Genomic DNA, 26941 nt, shown 5'->3' on the forward strand with positions numbered 1-26941 from the left:
TTCGTCCCTGTCTTCGTCTTCGTCTCCGTCTTCGCCTCGCTTCAAAGCAAAATGGACAGTAAGCAGGTGAAATTAACTACAACAAGCAGCCAGATAGAACTTGCACCCAAGGATAACGATAGATGGATATTCTGTCTGTGTGTGTGTGTGTGTGTGTGCGCTTGCACAGTGCGAAAATTGGCCAAGGATTTGGGTCAAGAAACTTAAGAGGAGTCCGGGATTTGCAGTTGATAAACTGCTGCGTTGTCTTTTTGCTTCGGTATTTAATGAAATATCAATATTGAAAACAAAATAAATTAAGGCGATTATCGCATGCCGAGATTATACTAAACTAACTAAATTTATGCTGATTGCAAGCAGTAAATTTTGTAGGCCACAAACTATTTTTTTTTGTTGATAAGTTGCTCTGTAGTTAAATTTAATTCCAACACAAAAAACTCATTTTAGAAAAATATATAATAAAATGCGATAAACATTGTTGAAATTTCAAGAGTATTTCTTTTAATTATTATAATCTTTTTTTTTGTTATAAACAGCAACAGGTTTAAAATATAAATGACGTATTTTACTCTTGTTGCTGCCTGTGAAATTTTAAATATTTTTTCACAGCAAATTTGACAACTGTACCTCAGAATTAAATTTAAAACTTAAACAGCAAGTAAGCAAACATAAATAAATATAATTAATATCCATTTCGTTTTAGAAATTTCAATACAGAAATTTTATTTAAATTAAAAAAAAAATAAAAACAAAAATAAACAAAGAATATTTGAATATTTTCGAATTTTGCAAGATATAGATTGAAATACTTAAAGAACACGAATGTCTCATAAATCAATGTCAACATTTTTTTTTTAGAATTTTATGAGCGTAAAACACAAATTTGTTCGATGCTGATTTTCAAAACGAAATGATTGCAAATTTGTGATGCGACTCAAAATAAATAAAAGAATCGTGTTGTTCAATTTTTGTTGCAGTGCAACATTGGCAACGGCGGCAAAAGCGTTGGCGATGGAGATGGCGATGGCGATGGATGGCTACTAAGACAACTTAGCAGCGCTTGAGTGAACGCACGATTCAATGGAATGAATGGACAGACAGCTGGACAAACAGACTGAGGGAGGAAGGAGGAAGGAAGGGGGGTGGATGAGTGAGGTGGCAAGATAAAGGCAGCCACTGAGGCGTTCAACTTCAAAGTAGTTGCAGGAAAAGTTCTTGCTTGTCGCACGTTTGCATGCGCATAATAGGATTAGGCAAAGTAATAAGTTGTTGCCACTATGCAGGTGCACAAGTACACATATATATTGTATACAACTATACAGATATATACATACATATATACTTATATCTGAGCATGTGTGTGTTGTCGTAATTGGTCTTGACAGCGTTCACAAATGCTTTGAAATGCAAATCTCAGCGACACACAAACGTTGAGTATGTGACAAGAGTTCTTTCTCTCTCACTCTCGGATACTTTTTCGACAGCTGCCTAGAAGTATGCAACATATTTTTTGCGCAAACTAACTTAACCCGCAGCTGGACTGCTGGGTAAAAGTGCACTGGGCGTTGGCCATAAACAAAATACGAACAACAACAACAACAACGATAGTTCCAGTTCCAGTCAAGAGTTCATATCTCGAGTTGTCTGAAGTGGAAAGAGACAGACACAGAGAGAAAGAAAGAGAGAGGGAGAGAGCTTGTTGTGGGCGTTGGGAAATCTTGAGCTTATTGTGGTTTTCTGGCCATTTTCGAACTTTAACATTTGGCTGCGTCCGTCGGGCTGCCCTGGTGACTGTGCAACTTAAGTGCACACCACACGCTTATCGGTCACTACAACAGCTATGCACACACGCACACGCCCACTCACACACACACACATACACCCATTCAATAGCGACTTTTAGGCTTAAACCAAGATTTTGGCAGGGGCAGTCGACAGTTGTCGGCTGGCCAACTAAGTTGGTAAGTGGACTTTGAATGACCTCTTTGTGGTAGCAACAACCGAAAGTGTGTGACTGTGTGTGCGTGTGTGTGTGTGTGGGCTTATTGTGTATTCGACTTTTGGGTTTCGGCTAAAAGTTCAGCACAGAAGAAGTATAATAAAATTATGCAAATCCTTGGATCAGCCACAGCAAAACTACATAGATGGAAAGCTGCTTGGCACGAGATTTCAAAATAAAATCAAATCCAACAGACAATTAATGCATGTACTTGACAATTTGTCTGCTGTATGTGCTTGGAGAGTAAAAGTTGAAAGCATGCTTAATTATTAATTAAAGTAATCAATAATCAATAAGAAACTTTTTTGGTGACTAAACTATACTAAAAGCTTCGACATAATCCCCATAAGAGCAGCGAAGGCAAGTGAAAACTTGGAAAATAACTTAATTATGGTTGTCTTCTGCTAACAGCAGTTAACTCGTTCGTCTTTATCGCTTGGGTCTTTAATGAAGGCGGCCTTATTTTCCCCCCAAATACTAAATGGCAGGGATAACTGTCGAAGGGTTCTATGTGTGAGTGTGTGTGTGAGGGTATCGAGTAAAACCCCAAATAACTGCTTAATTTGTTTTTTCGTCCAGACACCCAAGTCCTTTGGCTTGCTTCCGTGACCCTTTCTGACCACCTTTTCCGTTCCAGCCGCTTGTTGTTGAATGCTGTTGATGTTTGCATAACCAACAAGAGCAACAGAAACAGCAACAGCAACAGAGCATCAGCTGCTGTTGTTCCTTCACATGTTGTTGTTAGTTTGTTGACTTAATTGAAGTGCGAGCGAGATGGAGCAGCAAAGCGAGAAGGGGGGAAAGGGTTGATTCCCTGCTGGCTGCCAGCTGCGGTTCAACGCCCACAACAGAACACAACACAGCACAACAAAAATGGAAAGAGTTGAGAGCTGATGGGAAATACAAAAATAAAAACACATTGAGGCAGCAAAAATTATTTGCCACTCGCATAATTTGGGTCTCCAGCTTGTTTATGCCTAAATCAATTTGCTGCATGAATGAGTCTTAAGCGTAAAGGATTTTGTGTGAAATCCAAAGCCGGTCACACTCAGCTCTAATCCCCCAGGCAGCGCAATGCTCGCGTCTGTGTGTGCGTGTGTGTGTGTGTGTGTGTGTGTCTGTGTGTGTCTCTGTTTGGGTTAAGCTATTAGACTAAAAGGTTATTAGGCGGGCGGCGTTAGAGGCGTGTGGAGGAGGAGGCAACGTCGTCTGCCTGTCGACGTGATTTGCCTGTCAAAAAACGAGACGGAGACAGAATGCGCCTCGAAAAGGACACGTGGGGCGTGGCGTGGCGGCGAATGTTGAATGTCGAAGTTGCCGAGTGGATTTTGCACTTTTGATATGCGTTTTATTAATAAAACAAATTGCCAGGCATATGACTATAATTTTAGCTCCAGCATTCTCTGCCATCTCCGTCTGTCTGTGCATAAATTGAGTTTGTGACGTGACTCTAGCCCACAGGACACGCTGGGCAGTCTGCCAAGCCGCAGGCATCAGCAGTCAGCAGACAAGCGGCATCATGAGGCATGCAGCAGCCGAAGGATCAGGCAGCACACGTCAACTATTTTTCAACAAATATGCGCAAAACTTTTTTCATATTAAAGCCACAAGAGCCATGGAGCGATGCTGACCAAAAGCTGACACAGACTGCATTTCTGGCATATGCAAAAAAGGGCTGAGCATTACGTGCCGCACGTGCCACACACACAAACACACACACATATGCAAACACCCCCGTCGTTGAGCAACAACAAAATGATGGGCGGGGCGTGACCATTTTCCCTGTCGAAAATGCCACAATTCATTTTTTAATCGCGACGCATAAATCAAAGGTGCATGCAGCAGCAAGAGGGAGCGAGCTGCATGTTGCAACATGCTGCACATGCTTGTGTGTGGCATGGTGGCAAACAGAAAGTGTTGCGTGCATTAGCTATAGGTGCTGCCTCCACTGCAATTGCATTTGACATAATGCCCAGTGAACTTTTGGCCAAGAAAAATGCTCGCTAAAAGCATTGCAAATGCATCGTATTCCATCTTTTTGGAATGCGTCCGCTGAGAGTCATAAATGCTATTTCCATCAATTTTTATTCAAATTCCTGCAAATATCCATTCAATAAGGAAACGAAAAAATGTGAAAATCGTGTCAAGCCAATGTCGACTGAAAGGTTGCAAGGCCACAAATTGTCAATGAAGTCTTTACGTAAAGTAAAAATATTTTTAAGTGCGTTAGAGAATGGATTTAGTATAGAGAAAGGAACAACATAAATATTTGTTGAAACTATTTGAAGAATAACTGACTAAATTTCTGAATGACTATTAAGTGTATTTTACTTTAATTAAAAAATAACAGCAAGATATTAAAATCCAACAAATAGAAAGGAAAAAAGGGCCACAAATTATGAATGAAGTGTTTTAAGTAAAAAAGTTAATACGAGTAGTCATTAAAGTCTTTTAAGTATAAAAGAGATTTTTAAAGAGCCAGGTAGAGAAAGAACTTTGTCAGAAGGAATCAAAAATATAAATATTTTTTAAATTATATAAAGAAAAACGTATAAAATTCTTTTCTTTTTTTTCTAAATTTCTTTTTGACAATTAAGTGTTTTTTGCATTCATTAAAGATATACGAATATGTATATACAAGTAGCAAAAAAAAGTCAAATATGTGTCAATTTAATGTTGACTGAAAGGTTGCAAGGTCACAAATTGTCAATGAAGTTAATAGTTATCGAAGTTTTTTAAGTAAAAAAGAAAGAGAATTTAAGGAGTCATAAATGTTTGTATATATGTTAATAATGCAGATGCCTTTCTATGTTTGGCTATAGTCATTTTGTATGTTTTATTTATAATTAGGTTAAGCTGCTTGATAAACATGCAAAATTACAGTTCATAATATCCATTAGCTATTGAACATCCTTATGTAAACAGCTCAAAGTTCGTTTTTGTGCTTTTATTTAGTTTGAATGATAAAAACATCGCAGATGCGAGTTGTGTCTGTTGAAAACAAGAGCACATGAATGGTTAATTATTTTCAAAGAGAGTTTATAAAGCATTGAAGTCGAGAAATACCGAGCTAAAGATGAACAAAATCATCGAATTGAAGTAGAATAAATCGTCGATTGAAAGTACGACACTTCACTAAACTTGTTGGAATATAGATGCGATCTGTGTAAATCATAATGAGTGACCATTTGATCCTCACAATGAACAAATCTCGATTGAGACAAAAAATGGATCTTTTCATTAAAATGTTGTTTCCGTGATTTGTATTGCTATAGTCAAGAAATATATCAAAATTTAAAAAGATGTGCTTTCAAGCGTTGCACTAAATTTAAAAGACTAATCGGAAGACAGAATGTTGAAAAGATTGAATATATAGAAACTAAAACAAAAACAGATTCGAAACTTTAAAATTTAGAAGTCATGTGGATGTGAAGCTAATTTGGAGGAATCCAAAGAATTCTAGCAACAGTCCAAACTTATTGAAACTATTTGAAGAAAAAGGAAACAAAATTGTATGATATTTGATTATAAATGGCTTGTTGACCATAAAATGTGTGTTTAGAGTAGTTAAGAAATAAGAGCAAGACATTTTAAGAGCTTTATTAATTAATATTATATATGAAAGCAAAGGCCAAAGGTGAATGCTTCGAATAATAAAGTGATTTACAAGCTGATTCGCAGTTTGTTTACTGCACTTGATCAAAATCAGAATGTTTAGTGTCACAAGACAAGACAAGACAATTGTTTATTGTTTTCGTTATGAATCAATGTGAATGTGGAATTTGTTGAGTTATTGTGAGCATATTTGAAGTCAGTTATAAGGCCATTTAATCTGGCAGCAAAAGCTCTTAATGCGAAAGGCAATTATCGCATGGTTGATAAAAGGCCAAGCAATAATAATAATGGAGTGAAAATGAGTTTGGCACTTGCCATAAATCAGGGCACGCAGAGCCACCTGCGAGTGCGTGCGTCCAGCTGCCAATTAGAAACGATGTTTCTAGAATGAAGAAGAAGAGCAGCAGCTGTTGGTTGGGTTGACATGTTAACAATAATACTCTTTATCCCTCTCTCTCTCTCGCTCTCTCTTGATTCCTCTGTCGATTTCTGTGGCGCATCTGGTGCGTGTGTTGGCCATTTCTGGGAGCTTATCCAATTGTTATTGTGCGGTTGCCTAACTTCAAGCTGGTCACGTTGCATGCCAAATATTTGCTTTTCATTTGGTTAACACACACATGCACACACACATAGACGTAGACGTAACTGTAAATTGATTATTGCTAGCCAGGAAAAAAGAAAAGGCAATGAAGAAGAAGAAGCGAAAGAAGTAGCAAAGTTGTGTGGCACCCAAAAAACCACATAAGCTTCACAAAACGCACACTCGCAGCATCCAATCTCTCACAGCTACTGAACTCAACTTGTGTGTGGTTATGTGCAGCAGCAGCAGCAGCAGCAACATCGACTGGCAGCAACCAGAGCAACCACATCCAGCCATGTCGTCGACTGTTAATGTATCTGTCAGCGCAAAAAGATTCGCATTCGCCACATTCGCGACCTGCAGTCTTCCATCTACAGCTTCAGCTTCAGTTTCTGTTTCAGCTTCAGCTTCAGTTCTGTTCCTCGCTTGATGATTACACAAAATTGAATGCTCCCATCCCATTCCATCCCATCTCTTCTCTCTCTCTATCTCTCACTGTGCGTGTGTCAATTTGAGTGTTGAAAAGTGGTCTCCAGTGTCGGTGGTTTGGTTTGCTTGAATTTCGCCTCGTTTCTGTTTCTGTTTCTGTTCAGTTTGGTTTGCTTTGCTACACGGCGGCGACGTCATCATCAACGTCTCGTCGTGTGTCGCTTGTCGCGTTTGCCATTTCATTGTATACAAACAACATGGCTCTATCGCTGTATGTGTGTGTGTGTGTATTATTTATACGACTTCATACTCTCTATCCTCTTTGCTCATCATCATCATTGTGTGTTTGGTTGCCATGTTGCCTGCGGCTAAAGTCCTCAAAGCGCGTGTATCTTTTTTCCTTTTGGGCGTAACTGTCGCGTTGCCTAACGTGCCACATTCAAATTCAATGGCCAAACACAACTTGTGTTTGTTGCTGATGCTGCTTAGAAACTAGAAAGTAGCTTACGGATACATTTGCTTTGCTTTGCCAAACACTATGCGATAAACTTGCGACGCTTCCCCCAAAGGCAATCAAAGTGAATAACTAAAGGCGACGATATAAACACAGTTGCCACTTGACACCACAAATAGTATGTTTTATATACTAACTAGTATACATATATACTAAACTACTACTATAGCTGGCAGTCTCAATATAATAAATGTGTATTACAACAGCTGCAGCGAATAACAACATTAATATGCTTTTATTCATATTCCATGTTCCATGTTCCATATTTTCCGTTTTACGTTTTCCGTTTTCCATGTTGCTGTTCACTTTTCGCATGGCAAGGTTAAATTTCAAATTATGTTCGCTGTCAACTTCGATAGGTGACAGCTTCCCATTGATGAGTTGTCAGCGGCAACTGACACAACTGTCAATGACTAGCCATAAATGTCAATTGACATTATTTATAGACGAGCTGCTTTCACTAAGGAATCCAAGAAGCAAAATAATATTCAAATAAGAAAAATATCTGCATTTAGTAATCACAATAACATTATATGCTTATTTTTCAAAAATAATATTGCCATAATACAAAGACCTTACTATAGGAAGCCCAATAATTTGTATGTTTAAATTTTTGAAAAAGGAAAAATTTCTGAATAAGCATTATTATAATATTATATCCACTACCCATGGGGTAGAAGGTTATTATAAATGTGTGTAACAAGCAGAAGAAGGCAACTCGCAAATTATAAAGTATATACTAAATTCTTGACAAGAGGCAACAGCCGAGACGATACAGCCATGTCCTTCTGTATTAATACTTAGATCTCTAGAGAATATAAGAAGTAGGCACATCTAATATCAAGTTTGTTTCATTTTTTTGGCATATCAAGCGTAACTTTGAAGATAGAGTCACGTTTTTTGGTATATACAACAAAAACTACAACTTGTATGATTCCTAAAATTTGGTTGTGATCAAATATAAATGGTGAAAGTTATTTATCAATTACTTTTGTATGGCAAGAAAGGCCTGCAATAGGATATATATTGAAAGTAGTACCACTAATCATATAACGCGCTGCATTCGAACTTCGAATTTCGAAATGAGCCGAAAAGAATCTGGGGTTCTCATCGTAGCTCCTGTTTCTTCTGGGGTCGCAATAATGCTGTTGCAAATGAAACGTTTCGACTTCAAGACGTTGATTTTCAATGTATTATATGGTTAGTGGTATACCAAATATAGCCTTGGGTTCATTTAAGGTATTTTTGTGGTATATTTATTTAGCATATTTTAAGAATAATATGGTGTTTTGCTTTTATTCAAAATGTGCATCGGGTATATCAAAGTCGAGCACACTCGCCTGAAGTTTTCTTCTTTGTTCCATTTGAAATCTCAATTATTTAAATGCAGCACGAGGTTTAAGACGATTAAAATTCAAGCTGAACATTGAATATCCAGCACAAATAAACAAAATATGTGTTAAATGAAATTGTATTCAAATCATGTGAAATGTATAAATTAAGAGGAAAAAAGGAAAATGTTTGGAATCAATTGTTGGCTGAAGACGTTCATCAAATGATTGCATCTTTAATCACAGTACGTGCCATAGTATATATAGTATAGTCTATATCTTGTACGACAACAAAAGTTACATTAGTTTGTTGCTGACTTAGGGCAAACACTCAACGTTAATAGCAAGTCGGTCATTTTTTGGAAAGCAAATCTTTCTTTATAATCGATTAATAGTGTTCGATCCACAAGCGTGAGTATATCGAAAAAATTCCATAACTTAATAAGACCTACATCAAATTACAATAGTTCGAGAAATCCCAAGGGAATGTGCAGCTGTTGCCACAGAAATTTACCCTTTTGCTGGCTAAATGTCGCCTTGAACTTGAACTTAAGTATAATATTACGTATTATGCAACACGAAACATGTGCATGTTGATTGCTCAGGTATTTGTGGATAGTTTTATTTTGTTTCCCTTGTGACAAAGCAGAACAGAACTTTTGCTGCTTCTTGTCGAGTTGAGAAGAGCACAAATATACCATCTGGATCTTGCTTGACTTGTTGTTGTAAGGGGGAAGTGTAAAAGCGCCTTTAGGACATAAATGCAACGTGTCGTAAAACTCACCTCGAATGTTGTGAAGACGATTTTCTCAATGGAGCCAAAGTAGCGCTCCCAGAGCACTTGAGTCTGCTGGCGCAGAGCAAAGATGCGTTCCGCCGAAATGGAGCGCACAATGTCAGGCACCTGTAATAATAGTATAAAAAATATATACAACAAGTAAAGTAAAGAAGCTACAGTCGAGTGTGCCCGACAGTGAGATACGCATAACGAATTTTTGTTAAATATTATTATATTATCGTTTAAATATACTAAATTCATATAACGAAAATATACTGAAATATACCAAAACGGAATATTCGTTATACCAATATACTACTACAATCTAAAAATATACTAAAGAGTGTAAAATATACCAGATTGTCACCTAAGGTAATTACTATTCGACATCCATTTTTTATGCTTTAACTTTAACTTAATCGCATCCAAGTTTTTAAGAATCATAGTCCATGTAGCTATTATTTTGTGACCTAAAATACGAGACTCTACTTTGAAATTACTCTTGATAGTCTCTGAGATCTAGCTGCTCATATGGACTCACGGACATGGGCACATCGTCTCGACTGTTGACACTGATAGAGAATACTTAATGTGTAGCAAGATTCCTCCCTCTGTTTGCTACATTCATTTCCTACTGGCACAAAGTTCTAATACTCTTTTACTCTATGGAAAGCGAGGATTAAAATTGTTATCATAAGCGACCACAATGCGTATGCGTAACCTCAGCATAGTTGCAACTGCAATCGATTAATTATAAGTTGGCTGTAAACTAGCATGAATGTAATGCTCGTAATTAGTTGAAATAGAACATACATCATAATTATGCAACGAGTGCAGTCGGAATTTATTGACTTTTATCGACACTAAAGTGAAACAATTTAAAGAGTGCGACTCGAGTGCCGCCTTTGTTACTGCTGCTGCTCAAGTTTCCTGCTCGAGTTAACTTAATTAATTGCATTTCCTGCCAATAAACTACAAAGGCAAACATGCCAACGACGAGCCAGACGACGAGGCTAACTCTAAGGTGAAGGTGCAGAGGGAGGACGACAATGCAATTGGCAAACAATGCGCCAAGACTTTGTCGCGCTTCAAAGACGAACATGGCACAAGAAATAGCTGCATCAGCAGCAGCAGCAGAAGAACATGCCCACGAAATGGGTGCAAACAAAACGCCACGTAGTGAGGACAACGTACACACAAAGAGACGGACGGACAGACAGACGGACGGACGGACATAGAGAGTGACTGATGGACAGAGACACAGAAAGCAAATGCGCTTTTATGTTGCTCTAGTAGCCAGGTGAGCATCTGACCGGACATGCAATCTCCATTCGGTTCATTCATATTTCATGCACCGAATGCTATTGGCCAATTATATGAAAGAACTGTGTTTACAAAGTAGAGTGCTAGTATTTGAAATCTATTTGCCAAGCTAAAAAGGTAATACTTAAAGAAGAAAAAGTAACCAATTAATAAAGAGCACTTTGAATACGCAGCTTACTTTGAAATGGATTCTATTAGAGCACATAAATGCAGCTGACTGCTGAGCTCATCGTGCCATGCTGTTTGATAGCATATTGTATTTCAAAAAGGTCTTTTCGTAAGCATTAAATCGTCAATAAATGACGACTGACAGCAGCAGCAGCAGAGCTGACAAAACAGGACAACGCACAGCAGGATCCCCATTTCGGATATGGGGTTAGTCCGGGAACATCAACAAAAGTTTTTGCAACAAACCCAACGGAAAACAGGTCACATTTTAAAAACTCACAACGCGTTTTCATATTTCATGATGGTGGCACACAAAACAAAACGAAACTTATGTGCCAATTCGAACAGCAAACAAACTATGCTATAAACCCAACAACCCCCCCTCTATATACAGATAGATAGTCATAAATACCCAGTGTATATGTGTTTGTGTGTGCGTGTATTACGCTCTTGGCCAACTCACCTGCAGCAGTAGCCGTTCATCGGCCCAAATGGCGGCCTGTTTCCAATCGATTTTCGATTCAAATGGCAATACCCAGGCATTGGACAATAGCACAGGAATGCAGCCGGCCTGCAATGCTTCGAGAAATCTACGACAAACAACAGCAAACAACAGGAAAAAAAAATCCAGAGATGAATAAAAATGAAAAAAACAATCAAGGAATATATAAGGGAAAATGAAATGGGCATGAGCTGGAAAATGAAAATTGTGTTTTTCTCTCTCTCTTTTTACATCTTCTGTTCGCTCTGTTTTTTGTTTTTGTTTTTGTTGTCTGCCTTACCTGAAGGAACCCAAGCGACGGCCGCGTGGCACCAAACAAAATGTTGAATTCTGCAGCAACGTCTCGTAGTCGTATCTGCAAATAAATGAAGAGGCGATAAAAGGGTCAGTAACAGAGGTTGAGTGAGTGCGAAGGAGGGAAAGTCGAGGATGTAAATTAGTGGAGAGGCCATCGCATTGCATAATGGCAGTGTGCGGCAATTAATTGAACAATGGCCAGCTCAATTCCTTTTTTTTTTGAGGCTATGAATATGTGGATTGCAATAAATGATAAATTGTAATCGAAACGTGAGCAAATAGTACAGCAAACTTGCCTAATCGATTGAACACTAATTGAGCACTTGAAAAGTAATTGAAGAACTCAAAGTTTGATGCTTAAATTGTCGCTAATATGCAGCATTCATTTCTATTAATTGACGCCCAAGACCTGCTTTAATAATTGCTCACTCATTAGACGCTGCTATGCTAATAATGTAATTCCATTTTAATAGCCAGCAGCAAATGACAGCCAGCCTAAGCCTCAGTAACCCAAAACGCCGCGGCGTATGCTTAACGTGTACACATATAACTCATACGCCATGTTGCCCACACACACACACACACACACACACACACACACACACACGAGTTCAAATATGCGCAACAATTCAAGCATTTAACCATTCAATTCAACCGCACAATGCCGTAATCCCAGCTTGCTGCTGATTTCAGCTTTAATGCCAAATCAAAGCGGCAAAGCTGCATATTAAGCATACGCCATGTAGCTCAAACATTTGTACTCTCTGCAGCGGCAGGTATGCGAAATGGGAGGGAAAAGGGGGACGGTGGACAACACGATGTGCTCTTCCTCCCTTCCGGCTAACAAGTTAAGTTGCGCGTAAAATTACACGTACCGAGGCATGTTGCCACGCCCAACAGCCGCCCCCTTTGCCCCATGGCTTCACTGGTCAGCAATTCGAAACGTTTCTACTACTGCTGCTGCTGCTGCTGCCGTCCTACGTTTTAAAGCAAATTCAGCAGAAAATTTATTTAGAAAACTGCAGGCACAGCGCATTCGTATTGCATTGACAACAGCAAACACAGCAGCAGCAGCAGCAACAGAAGCAGAAGCAGCAACCAGAACGAGGGTAGCAGCAATCAGCAGCAATAGGAGAGAGCAAAAGGAAAAGCCGGCAGCTAGAGAGCGCATGGCTTATGAATAATCTTAAGTAAACATCATAAATTGCATGTTGTTGCTCGCCGTTTGTTTTGCCTGAAAAATAACACTGTCAAATGCATGCCCGGCATATTCGGCCATTCGACTATTCGACCAGGACTCAGTCGCTCTGCTCTGCCAGTCGCCAGTGGCCAAAAAGTCATTTGCCAGCAGAGCAACAAACGTGGCGCATAGTCCAACTGATTCCACTGGGGAATACCGAAGATGGAATGCTCTAGCTGCTCACATTTTGTGAGATTTGTTATTCAAGACCAAAAACGTGAGAAACTTATAGAAGAAGAAGTGATTTAAAGCATCGACTTTTCTAGCAACTGCATGCAAATCACAATATTAATATTGGAGTTTCAAATGTATTTTATTTTAATGTTTTATATACGGAAATTCAGTTTAGTTTTTTATTTTATTCAATATATTTTTTTTATAAGATTCTGTTTAAAGCGATTTGAACAAATTGCAACTACTGTATGTAAATAAGAATAGCATACTTTTAAGGGCAAACCTATGCGATATGTTACATTCAATTGCCTTAGTTTTAATTTGAGAGGTAGAATTTTTAAATTACGTTTTGGACTTAATCGATATGGTTGTTTAAAAGAATACAAATAATACATGCAGATGTGACCGTATTAACCAGATGACAATGTGGTCTCGATGCACTTATCGATTGGTTATCGATAGCTACGAAGTTTAGTATACTCGTATTGTGCGTGTTACTTTGTGACACCCACAGTCACACTGATCAATCTTCTCGTCGTGCTGGTCACTCTACTCTTTTTTTTTCGGCATGTCCAAAAGTGAAGTGAAATTGTTTACAAAGACATTATACATATTTAATAGTTTAAAAAAATATATTACAATATTCAGGTAATCTTTATAAACTTTAATTCAAAAAAAATAATTTAATTCACATTTTTAATTTAATTTACTATTAGATTGACTATCTTCCCACTAAAAGTACAAAATGCACAGCTTTGATTACAATTTGTTTTAAAAAACTGTACGAATAATAACTTAAACTTGTTTTAATTCCCCAATTAATTTTATTTATCTTTCTTGTTCGACAAAATTATTGAATGCAATCATCGTGAGAAAATTCAAAATAAATAAAGGAAGCAAATCAGTTAAACCCTCTGTTATGAAACTCATTTTAGCCAGCAGTGTGTTTTGCTGATTGCTTTATAAATCATCAAAGGAAATCGCTTGCATTAGTTGCGTTGGCATGAAAAATATTTGAGATACATTTGCAGTACATGCGTTTTGCTGGTTTATTTCCGTTATGTGCAGCAGAATGTGTGTGTTTGGCCCCGCCAATTAGTCATCGAGATGCCATCTCTGTTTCAGTCTCTGTCGTTAAGCATTCAGCGAACAGGTCACTGCACCCGCTGTTGTCCCGTTGCCTCTCTGCCACGCTCCTCACTCTGTTTGATCCTGTTTGTTGGCCATGCACTTGTTAGCTACTTGTTTAAGCAATTTAGAGAGCCGCCAACATTGCATGTTGTTGTCGAATCGATGTTGTTGTTGTTGGTGTTTTTTGGGTACTGCTTGAGGTTAGCCATCGTGCTGAACTTTAATTAAATGATTTTCAGCTTTAGCCAAGTTGAGCGAATAGTTTCAGTCCGAGCCGAGTCGAGTCGAGTTCACTTTGGTGCTGTTCATGTCGGACAACATCATACGAGCTAAACTTTGGCTATTTACACGCATTGTTGTGCTCCGAGCTTGTCCAAAGTTCGCTGCCCGTTTAGTTCTTGGCCCAAACATGGCGTCTACTACTTCATTAGCCATCGCGGCGCCACAGCACTTGGGCCAAAGCACCCGCAACACAGTCGTTACTCATGCTCACTTTATGTGCAACTAATGCACTTTTGCAGCGAGGGATTGTGGCTTTCTTTTAGATTGTGCGCGAATGTTTCCATTATTTATTTACACACTCATACTTGGCCAAGTGAATTGTTCAACTTTACGTTTGGTATTTTAGTAATTACATCTAAATGTTGTGAATATACGGAATTTGAATTCACATTCAACTTTATTAAATAAGTATGTATTAAAACAATCGATGACAATTTATATTGGTTATGAATAAGTGTCTGATTTTATTCTTCAAGTTTCATTTTAACAACAGATAATACAAATTTACGTATTGGATAAGCGGGCATGGATGAGATGAAACTTTTCAATAAGCGAGCGTGATTATGACGAACCCACCAAAGCCATGAAGAAAATGAATCACTCTTAAAACAAAAACAAAATTGTCATTCATATTCAGTAGACCGTTTCCTTTTCTTTTCTTTCTTCTTTTTTGATTGTATTCGAAAATAAAAAAATATCGCTGTTGAGATTACTGTTAAAACATCGTATCGATGTTTAGTTTTTTGCCTATCGGTACATTGACGATAGTAAGAGTTGAACGCATGTTACAATGATGAGTAAAAGAATATAACTCAATGAAATTGATTAAGAAATCAATCGACATAAGAGCTTAATTTGTTAACAATTATGTTCTACGTTTCAAACAAAGTTTTAGTCTGTTGAATTCAGTTGACTTTTAATAAATCCCAACTCATTTGTTTGATGTTTACATACTCTCTTAATATAATTAATATACATTAAAGAACTGCACAAACATTTGTATACACAAATGAACTCTTCACAACATCAATTTTCGAAAATATGCAACACTTGAATACACTTAAAATATATTGCATTTATTTATTTGCTTACTTTCTGTGTGCAAATGTGCTGCAAATGTAATGAATACGAAATGGAATTTCTTTAGTTTGCACTTTGAAATTTTAATAAATCTTGTTTGCATTTTTTTGTTGTTCACTAATTTGCACAACTTGATTGAAGTTGTTTGCCACTTCCGTTACTGGCATCCAAATGAAATGAATTCTCACACCTGTTGCCCCCGGACACACACACGCAGACATATACACATAAAATAGGGACAGACATTTGCAGTAATTAATTTGCCAACACTTTGCACAACACATTTCGAGATATATTTCTGTGGCCAAACCACAAACATAGACACACACACACACGCGCACATTGCTTCACATTTGGGTCGAGTCTCTGCGGCGGAGTCTCTTCATGTCAATTGCTTAACTTTGCCTGCGATGCCAAGGCCAACAAAATTAACATAAGAAGTGGCAGGCAGCTCTCCAAGTCTTCTTAGTCCAGCTCCAGCTCCAGCACCGAGCAAATGGCAGCCGCACAGCGGGCACATAATTTAAGTGGTTTCCAGCTGTCAAAGGTTGACTCTGGCTGCCAGGTATGATAATTTTACTGCTACTTCTATTTCAGTTGTGGTTGTTGTTGTTGTCTTGTTGTTCAAAATCAAGCTAAGCTCATTGACTCACTGACTGACTGACGTGCCATCAGACTTTGTGATTTCAGGAGAGCAGAGCCGAAAGGTAAAGTCTTTTTGCCTTTGACAGCTGAGCTGAGCTGTTAGTTGCATGCTAACACAACGGAAGAAGAAGTGGGCAAAAATCAAACAAAAAGTCGAAAACAAATCGGGAAATCTTTGCGACTTCCAATTGCTCTACTGATATAATTAATCGCATATAAAAAGTGAAGCATACTTTTAGGCTTAGCTGAAGTCTCAACTACGCTGACAGCGCTGATGACTTGGCTATATTCATTATTTGTTTGGAATTGATGCGAAACTCGAGTTCGAGTCTTCAATGTGAGATGAGTTTGCTGCGAATGCGGAATTCGTGGAAGAGACAAGCTTTTGTCATCGAACGTTTGACTGCTGATAGGTTTTTCTTTCTCCTTTTTTTTCGCTTCTGCTGCTGCGGCTGCTTTTATTGTTGTTGTTGTCTCAAAGTGTATATCATTTTGCTTTGTCATTGGTGGGCTTTGTGGCCTTGTTTGACACGCAAATTGCTTGCCGTGCGGGCTGGGCATTGGGTTCATTGCGTATACGCAATGTTGCGCCTCACCATTTGTTAATTGCAGCGCATGCTGCGTAGTTCCTCTCGCAGCCTAAAGCCGATTCCCAGCCTGCTGCCAGTCTCTCTGTCTGTCTGTCAGTTGCAGTTGTAGAACAGCAAAACAGCAGGAATAGCAAAATTAATTAAATCCCAAAAAGCATGTCAGGCAAAAACCTCAACGCAACTTAGTCCAAGTTTCGGGCGGAAGTTAAAAAGCAAAACTGGCAACAGTTGCACTCGCTTTAAGTGATGAAAACCAAGTGAGTTGCGAATGCGAGGGGGGACTAAGCAATTGCGATGAATTTCAATGAAAATTGCATTTTTAAAAACAGACAATTTGGTGGGTGGACATAAAAACGAACTGAGCGAGAACAAACAAAACCAACGACAAACAGAAACAACAAAAAGTAAAACACACAATGGCGCAGAGCTGTGAATAGAACGCACAGAGAAACGAATGCGACTTAGAGCAAAAAGCAGCTGTAAAACTTGCCATTGCTATTGTCTTTTGGGCAACGCAGCAGTCGCAGATGGAGCAGCAGGACATTAAATATGGCGCATTAGTAACAAGTGCAAAGCGCATGGAGCAGCTTCATTCTCATCCAACCAAGCAAGCGACTCCATTGCGCCGCCTTTTCTTGTCGCCAGCTTGTGATAATGGCTCATAATGAATACAACAGACCGCACTAAGACGTTCTTCGTTCTTCTTCGTATACAATGTGAGAAGACAAAGCTAAAACTAAAGACCAGCGCCAAGTTGGGCTATTAAAATGCAGCGCACAGTGCGTATGAGCAATGTGTAAAGCAACTAAAAGAAGGCAAGACAACTTTCACATTCGAGTATGCCAACTTAAAGCATCATCTTAAAAAACATTTATTTTACATCGAAGTCATGAAAATGCATTGTATATTATTGAAGTAAAAAACATCCAATTAATTAAGCAATAAATATATGTATTTACAAAAGAAATTAAATTATTTTTAAAGAAATTAAAGAAGAAAATGAGTGCAAAATTATTTATTAGTCTATGTTTAGAAGAATCTAAACTTGTTATAAAGTTAAATTTCATATTCAAACCAAGGAAAACCTTAAAATATTGGTAGTCATAAAAATTTTGCAGTAAATTTATTTAAGTAAATAATTTATGCAATACATTTCTTATAAGTAAAGCTCAATTTCATATTCAAATCAGATCAAATGAAATGTCATAAAAATACATTTAATTATGCAATAAATATTCGATTTGCATATTTACAGAAGCAACTTAAATTTGTTCAAAAGTTTAGTAGACAACATGAAAATTTGTTTATTTGAAATTATAATAGAGAATTCCAAGAAAGAAGCTCACTTGATTTCTCGGTATTTTCAGCGAGGAATTTTCCAAGGAAATATCCTGGCCGTAACTGAATGTTAATGGCAATGGCCAGCAATTTCCCGACACATTTTCTTTTGGGTAGGACAAAAACACCGTCATGTACAAAGCTGGCTGTAATAGTTCAGAGCGAAAGTTCTGGCAAAGCGGAGACTGTAAAATAAACGAAAAAAAAAAAAAACATGGAATTGGCACTCAAAGAAATTGCAATGGGGCACAAGCCTAGTTACTTCTGGCTGGGCTACCTGGACTGCAACTTCTCGTCGTACCTTAACTGCCAAGTGTGTGTCGCCTTTGAAGTGATTTATGTAGAAATCTGAGATTAACGTGCGGAGGAAAGGCAAAAGGAGCTGTTAAGACGCCGCTTGGAGATGCACCCTTCGCTATGGACTCAGGAGCTGCAGCTGCTGCTTCTTGTTGATAATGATGATAGTGTTAGGGGCTAGAACAAGAATTTATTACTCCGCAAATTACATTATGAAAAATGCATAAAATATCCGACACCCTAACTGGCTTTGCTGGCAATTCTAATTAGGTCAACGGCTCATATATTTAAATATGAAATCAAATTAATATCAAGTGCATGCTTCATTTAACATGAATCAAATTCAGTGTTTGGAATTTATGACATTTCAAATTATACGGATATACATCAAACAAAATGGAAATTCAGTGTAATGCATTTTATGTTGACCAACAAATAATAATTATTCAATTTCCCGATATTATATTTTGCAATAGTTTGTATAGATTGATGATTATTTATTAATCGAAATAAAATAGGAAAAAAAACACTTGTCAGGGAAAAACTGGTATGCGAGAAAGGTGTGACCATTGGCTGATTTGGTAGATACTAGTTTTGGTATAATGAGGTCTCAGCTGCGAACTTCGTATGCGCTGCTAAGCTGGTCACACTTCTTTTTCTTGCTCTCTTGTTTTAAGTGTGGCGTGACACGTGTGATCAATAAAAAGAGAAGTGATAATTATGAGCAACGTAACAATCAGGAGCAAGCGACGGACGGAATCAGCTTACTTGAGGACAATGTTGTTTCAGCGATATACTTATAAAAGCCACAAAGTAAAAAGCTGGAATAATTCAACAAATTAAAGGTAACTTGCAACATGGAGTTAGCTAAACTGCTTTAGAGTTTCCTTGTGCTTGCGTGCTTGTAAGGCTTGCAGTAATTGTGTGAATAAAACACAAAAAATATTGGAATGTGTGAAATTAAAAACTTGACAAATTGTTGCCCCAAATTAAAGAGCTGCACAGAAATGTGGCAAACTTTTTTTGTGCGACCTTGTAACTGGCTGTAGGCTGGTTAGGGTTACACACACACATTTAACATGCTGCAACACGTTGCCGTTGCTGTTGCCTGCTGCTTGTCATGCGATGTGGCAGCGACAACGTGTCGTATACGTAATGGCTGCGGAAACGTTTCATCGTCGCGACTCGTTGAGTTGCGCCTTCTGTCAAATTGTGTGCGAAAATAAAATGCGAAAAGAAAAGAAAAGACAAAACGACGAAGAAGAAAGTGTACTCAAACTTTTGTCAAGGACATGACGCAGCGTCTCATTATTTTTCATATTTCTCTGAACGTCGCGTCGTTCTCAACCCGAATCCCAAAATAGAGGCAATGCTGTACTTAATATGAATGCACATATCCAGCTGTTGCCATCCTCAGTCGCATATCAGTTGCCAAGGAGGCAAAACCACAAAATGCCACCACATTCACTCAAATACATACTTCTCGTAAAGCGTTCGTTCTCTTTGTCGATGTCGTTTTGGTCAACATCATCATCAGCAGCCACACCATCATCGTCATCATCATTATCATCAGTAGGAACTAACCAAATGACCGAGCAACCTAAACCAAACCGAAGCCTTAATCCCTACACAAACAACAAATGCCAAAAACTTCATTGATGGCATTCAGTAAGCGCCTAAAAGCATGCTACACTTTTCTGACCACAGCAGCCGCCAGCAAATGCATTGATTGTTGTTGTTGTACTTGTACTTGTTTTTGTGGTTGTGCCGGCTTTATGCTGCTGCCATATATACATATGTTGCCAAAAACAACAGCTGCAACATTTTCCATTGACGCCTGAGGCTCATTATAGGAAAACAGCGAGAAAAACTGACGAAGCGACGCGACGCGACATCACAAAACAAAATTTCATTAAAACCAACTCAAGGTTTCTGAATGCAGTTGTTTGAAGTTTTTCGTTTACTTTTTTTACGGTTAGCAGCGGCAGCAAAAAAAAACAAATCACAAAAAAACTTTGTAATGGATTTTGTGATAATATAGGAAAAAAGGAAAAAAGTTTGTAATTTTATTTTGGGTTCCTTCAACGAAGTTTAAATGCACTTAAAATATTATTGATTGAAGTATTAAAGATTCATTTACTTAAGCATTTCAAATTATACGCAAATCTGTCTATTGTAATATGCTGTGCACTAAAATATTCACGAATTGCAAAGATAAATTTGCAGTTTGTGTTAACCAAACTTAAAAAGGTTTCCATATGCCAAATTTACTTAGCAGAAATCTCGATTAAATAAATTGTATTTTCTACTATCACCATTGGCAAATACATTTCAATGCAACACCTCACAGACTGCATAATGCATGATGAAAGGGTATAAATATATTATGATTGCCAAATGCTGAGCTAAGCGCACTGCTGGTCAATCATTTGCCACTTGGCTGCCTCATGCTTTCTCATTGATTGCTTTCCGCTGCCAAAAGGAGGGGAGGGAAAAAAAATAAAATGAGAACGAAAGATGAATCGAAAAGTTTGGCATTTTAATGCCATTGTTCCGTATATTCAACGGCATTTCATTCTCGCCTCTCGTCCATATCAGAAGAGCAACAACAAGGATAACAAAGAATAGCTAACTATGCCGAGTTTTGCATATAAATGCACTGTGCAAAGTCATCAAAAAGTAGAAGCTATCACACATCTATCCTCGCAAAAATCGCATAAAAAATATGCGAAAAATCTCAGCAGTCGGCAGCTCCCGAGCATTATGCAATTTTGTCGACATTTATAAATATGCGCCATATTTGACAGGTGCATTAACGAAGTTTCAGACACCGACCCAGACACGTCAGAGGAGGGGAGAGGGGAGAGCAGAGCGCAGCGGAGGAACGGCATAAAAAGTGATGTGAGTGGGAAAGCAATTTGCTTGATTATATGTAGAACAGTTGGCGGCAAGTTGGAACGACTGGAATGAAACAACAATATTAAATGCAAAGTGCGATGGTGGTAGCAGGGAGGGGAATGGGGGCTGCATAAATCGCTGACGCTTGACGCTAAAGCAGATTTGTCGCATAAGTCATGTCAAATTACGAACAGAGCAGACAGCCGAAGGGACGCAGCAGAAGAAGCAGTAGCAAAAACAGAGGCAGGCAACCGTAAAAGGTAACTTGGCACTTCAGTAGACGGGCCAAAAGAAGAAGAAGAAGAAGCAGCAGAAGAAGAAGATGGAGACGAACACGAAGAAGTAACCTTGCTGAAAAATGAATGAAAAATTACGTTCAATTAAAGGTGAAAGGTAAATGTTTCGATGACATTTTCTGAACTTTGAGCACAAACAATAAATTGATATCAAGCTTGAATGCCCTCAAATCAGCAATGCTCGACTGAAAGTTAATCTACAGAGAGCAATTGATTGAAGATTGTGCGAAAATAATTGCAACAAACATAAGCTTTTATTACAGGGGCTGCAAAAAATAATTTTGAGTTTGAACAAAATAAACCATAAAAAACTTTTAGAACAAAAATTCATGAATTCATTAAAATTTTTTATTATTTTTTGAATTTAGATTTTAAAAATTTTTTTTTGTGGAATTATAATTTTTTCTTAAATAAGAATTATTAAAAATTATTTTACCAATTCAATTTGTATATTAAAAATCAGCTATATTTTTTATATATGTATTTTTGAATATTTATTTTTGATTTTTATTTCGAAATTTGGTAAAAATAAAAATAAAAGTTGATTTATAATATAATAAAAATGAAGTGAATATTCTGATATCTTTCGAATATGAGCTCAGACCAAAGTTATATATTAGTATGCTATCTAACCATAGGTACAATTGAAAGATGATGTGTAGATCATATTTGTATATTCACATATATTTTTAATTTGAGACTATTCGCTTAAAGAAATATAAACATGATTTTTATGTTTCAATTTTTTTTTATAAAAACACACTTGAAATTTTGTTTTAATGAGTTTTCATATTAATTTATAAAATTTAAATAAACTTTAATAATAAATAATCATTTCTTTTAACAAAAATAAAACACAATACTTATTCTGTTTATACTTTCAGTTTCGGTTCGTGATTATTGAGTTTCTGATTTCATTACACCCTCTTTTAAGTTAAGTTCAACTACAGGGTATGCGCCATAAATAAATAACCGTAATGTACTTTGTGAGCCATCACTCTAATCAGCCGGAAATCAGCAAACTCAACACAAGGTTGAATGTCGCGAGCTGTGTGAAAGCCGCGTAATGAAATTGTGGATGAAAAGTACAGCAAATATGTATATTAAGTATTCAGTACTTTGATTTATCATTGCGTAAAGTAACTGTCGATATTTAAATTAATTTCAGATAGCAACTTAGCAGATTCCAGTGTAGTTTTACAATTCATTTGTTGGCGAGATTTAAGCTTTAAATAAAGTATACACAGTTCTTTGAGGGTCACGATTCAATTAAGTGCGCTTAGCCAACTAAATTATCGTATATTGAAAATCACTTTAAGACTGATCATAATGATGGAACATTTCTCATTTTGACGCGCCGTCGGGAAAACAGAAACAGGAAATGGGCAGATGCTAAAAGGCAATCGCTGGCATTCAAAATGCCTTTGGCCTAAGTGTCGTGCCATTTAAATGAGCTTGTCAAGTCGGATTTTTGAACATTAATCACATGACCCCAGCAGACAATTCTTGGCTGTGACTTTGGCTGTGGCTGTGGTTAATGGTGGTCGATGGATGGGCTTGGGACAAGGCGTGGCAAGGGCTATTAGCACACAGTGTGGGCTAAACAAATTACATTTTTGGACTTAATGACAGCTAGAAACAATTTTTCGGCATTAACCAAAGAAGACATTACAAACACTTACCTATCATATTCGCGATTATCCTCATCGCAGCGATTGTCCTGGAGTTCGCGCCAACTTTTGCCATGCCGGCAAGTCGTCACCATCACCATATCGCGTCCATTATGTAAATGGAAGAGCGAGTTGCGAGTTTCCGAGCCAATGCCATGCACATAGCTGCAAAATGAGAAGATGAAAAAGAGAATTTCAGTAAAAGTTGCGTTATAGTCTCAGCTTAAAGACCTGTCCTGCTTATCGATGAGCAGAGATTGCAGAAAACACATAAACAGCGGCGTCAAAATCAATTGCAATAAAGCAGCCTCGAATGGGGGCCGCAGAAGAGTCCCATTGGGAAGATCTATGGATGCGATAGGAGACAAGAGTTGAGCTTAAATCTGCGCTGAGCCGCAAGCGAAGCAATTGAAACAAAAGATGCTTACAACAATGGACACAGATACACACACAAACACACACACACACACACGCTGTTAACAATTTTTCGAAGCATATGGGCCACAACAAAATGGCAGCAGGAAAAGCAATGGCAGCAGTCGAGCGAGAAAAAAGAATCCTAAGGCAATGCCTGGCGACTTGGAAATGCCATCATACAATCACATACATACATACATATGTGTATGATTCCATTCGTAGTTGTGTGGTTGTAGTTGTAGTTGTGTGAGCAATTTCCTTCTGCTTGGCTTGCAGTTGAGCAAATTTCATAGACAATGAAGTATGCGCCACAGCAAAGGCAACAGCAACAGCAACATCAACCAACCAACCACAGATTGGGCAACGCTGATTTCCGTTGAAGCTGACTGCTGCTGACCAACTGAGGAAGGACACTAGACCAAAAGGCACACAGAGGAGAGTTCACAGAGTTTAGTTTGCTGACTGCTTCCTTTCTCTTTTCGGCAGTGGATGGGAGCTAAAGCCATAAGTTATTCGATTTAATCAGCGTGTCATTGAGGTTAGCTATGGATTTGAAATGATACAAATGTGCTTTACCAATCTCAACTGTAAGCATTTCACTTGTGGTCTGCCATTATTCTGACCAAAAGCGAATGCTAATAGAAAACCAATCAAGTATCACCATAAACCTTTATAGTCTACAGTTTAGAGTTGTTCACATCGATTTACTTAAGTGACAAGAGTAATGATAAGGATACAGACATGTTATACGCTTTTAGTTTAATGCCAGAGGCATATAATTAAACTTTGACAACGAATTTCAAATTTACCTGCCAGCAATTAATGTAAAACTATTAATCAAAGTTGTCAAAATTATTGATTATCGAAGTTACTAAATGACAACTTCAAATATTACCTAAATGTACAAATACTAAAAGCAGCAATAAAAGCTTATTAAATGCCCTCAATACTCACAAAAACCTTATCGAAGGGCCATTAAAATGTGCGCTAATAACACAATCAAATTGTCAATTTGGGCTGTCAATTCATTTGCATAAACAAAACTTATTGAATGCTCATAAAACAGCAGCTCAACAGCTCATCATAATCATCGTGCACACGGGCGGGGACATTGTAAGCTTCAATTTAATGGCATAGCATTTTATTAGGCATCTGGGATTTCGCGCGCTGTAAATTAATTTGGGACCAACGCCAGCAACCGAGCAGATGAGGCATCAAAAAAACAAAAAAAAAAAAAACAAGTAAGAAGACGAGTGTACTCGACTGTGAGATACCCGCTACCCATTTTGAAAAGTAAAATATTGCGCAATTTTTTTTAGTATATTGATATGGTATTACACTGAGTATATGCTATAGAGTTGAAAACATACCAGATTGATTCTTGAAAACTTCGACAACATGAAAACTATAGTCATTATTGTAAATGCCAAAATTCGCAGCTCTAGCTTGAAAAGTACGCTTGTTATTCGATTTTTGTCAATTTTCGGGGGCGGAAGTGGGCGTGGCAAAAATTTGAAACAAACTTGATCTGCGTGCAAACATAACAAATGCTGTCGAAAAAAATTATAGCTGTATCTCTTATAGTCTCTGAGAGCTAAATGTTCAAACGGACAGACAGACAGACGGACATGGCTAGATCGTCTCGGCTGTTGACGCTGATCAAGAATATACATACTTTATGGGGTGGGAGATGCATCCTTCTACCTGTTACATACATTTCCTGACGGCACAAAGTTATAATACCCTTCTACCCAATGGGTAGCGGGTATAAAGACAAGTAATAAAGCTATAGTTGAGTATTCTCGGCTGTGAGATACTCGCTTGTAAATAAAAGTAAAACAGTGTGGAATTAATTTTAAAATATACTAAATGAATATACCACAAACATACATAAAATATACCAGATTGTCAGCTAACGTAACAAAGACCCGTAGTATGGCGTTTTTGGCCATACATAAATAATTTCAACAATTCTTATCTAATCGCAACCAAAATTCAAGAAATTTTAATAGTCTTTAAATATCATCAATACAAAATACTAAAATATAGCAAAGACATCGATACATTAATATACGATTACTTTGAATATAATATAATATAATATATGTATATATAATATATACCGTTCACAAAATACACCAAAATATACTTTCAGATACAAGTCTCGGTTGCTGATGCAGATTAAAATACTTCATGAGGTCGAAGATGTTTCCTTTAGATACATTTTCCGTAGGCACAAAGTTATAATACCCTTCTACCCTATTCGTAACGGGTATTCAAACGGGAGAGAATGAGCGAGAGAACAGAATGAATGAAGGACAGAGAGAAAGTGTGAGCTGCTGACAACATTAATATAAATTAAAGGCATAGGCTGACATTACAAGGACATTGCCCAGTAGATATATACTTATCAGCAGAACAGAACAGAAAAGAACAAAAAAAGGAAGGCTTTTAGGCAACGACAACAAAACGAGACGCGCATGTGGACTGCTTAAATGTTATTTATGCCCCCAAAACGCACACCATTCTCTTAAGTGGGTCAATTAAACATTGATTGAGCCACCGTTGTACGCGTTGCCAACAATTGAAATAAAAAAGAAGAAATAAATGTACAAAAACTAAAAGCCAGAACTGTCCTCGCTTCTCCGCCTTTGTTCCAAGCTCCATTGTCGCAACGGTCGAGCACACAAAAGTGCAATAACCAGGCGTACATTGAACCATTGAACCAAACCAGGCGCTGACCACTAATCCAAACATAATCTAAAATAATTGAGTATTGCCCAGCGAGAATCCTTGGCGGGACAGCGACAGCAACAGCGACAACAACGCGGCTCTTTTTTCAGTGGCATCCTGAATAATTTATGCGCGCATTAAATGTACTTTAAATGTAACTGTGTGAACCAGTGTTTCTCTCTGTATGTGTGCGTGTGTGTGGGTGCACAAAAATATATAGCGAGAGGGTTGCTACAGCAATTGAAAAATTCTCTTTAACTGTGTTACGAAATAAGCGTCTCAGTAGCAACTTCAGTTTTGAATCTAGAAATGCTTAATTTATTTTATACTCTGCGCTATACTTAAACTAATTCCTCATTATGTGCTACTCAACACCTGAAATAAGTTATAAATACTTAATACACAACATTTAAAATAAGTAAGCATTTATGAGAGATGGAAGAAATTTGGGAATATGTAATACAGTTTGTGAGCGACGATAAAAGAAACGTTGTGAAATAGAATCACAAACAATTAAAATTTGTAAAAGTTGAAAACAATAAAAAGAAATAAATGAGAAAACAAGGGTGATACCCCTGTTGATGCCAGATGATGGCAGGTGTGACCACTCAAAA

The 26941-nt window shown here is 37.6% G+C and overlaps 1 protein-coding gene across 1 annotated transcript in view; it reads right to left on the minus strand.

Moving 5' to 3' along the window:
* LOC117571944 (exostosin-1) overlaps positions 1 to 26941 on the minus strand; it is an 83519-nt gene that overhangs the window by 23600 nt on the left and 32978 nt on the right. Inside the window, exons 2-5 of the mRNA XM_034254437.2 lie at positions 23190 to 23342; positions 11520 to 11594; positions 11201 to 11327; positions 9253 to 9372 (exon numbers count right to left, since the gene is read on the minus strand). Of these exons, the coding sequence (XP_034110328.1) occupies positions 9253 to 9372; positions 11201 to 11327; positions 11520 to 11594; positions 23190 to 23342 (475 nt within the window). The remainder of the gene's footprint in view (positions 1 to 9252; positions 9373 to 11200; positions 11328 to 11519; positions 11595 to 23189; positions 23343 to 26941) is intronic.

The sequence above is a fragment of the Drosophila albomicans genome, chromosome 3, assembly GCF_009650485.2.
Source record: "Drosophila albomicans strain 15112-1751.03 chromosome 3, ASM965048v2, whole genome shotgun sequence".
NCBI classification, from domain to species: domain Eukaryota; kingdom Metazoa; phylum Arthropoda; class Insecta; order Diptera; family Drosophilidae; genus Drosophila; species Drosophila albomicans.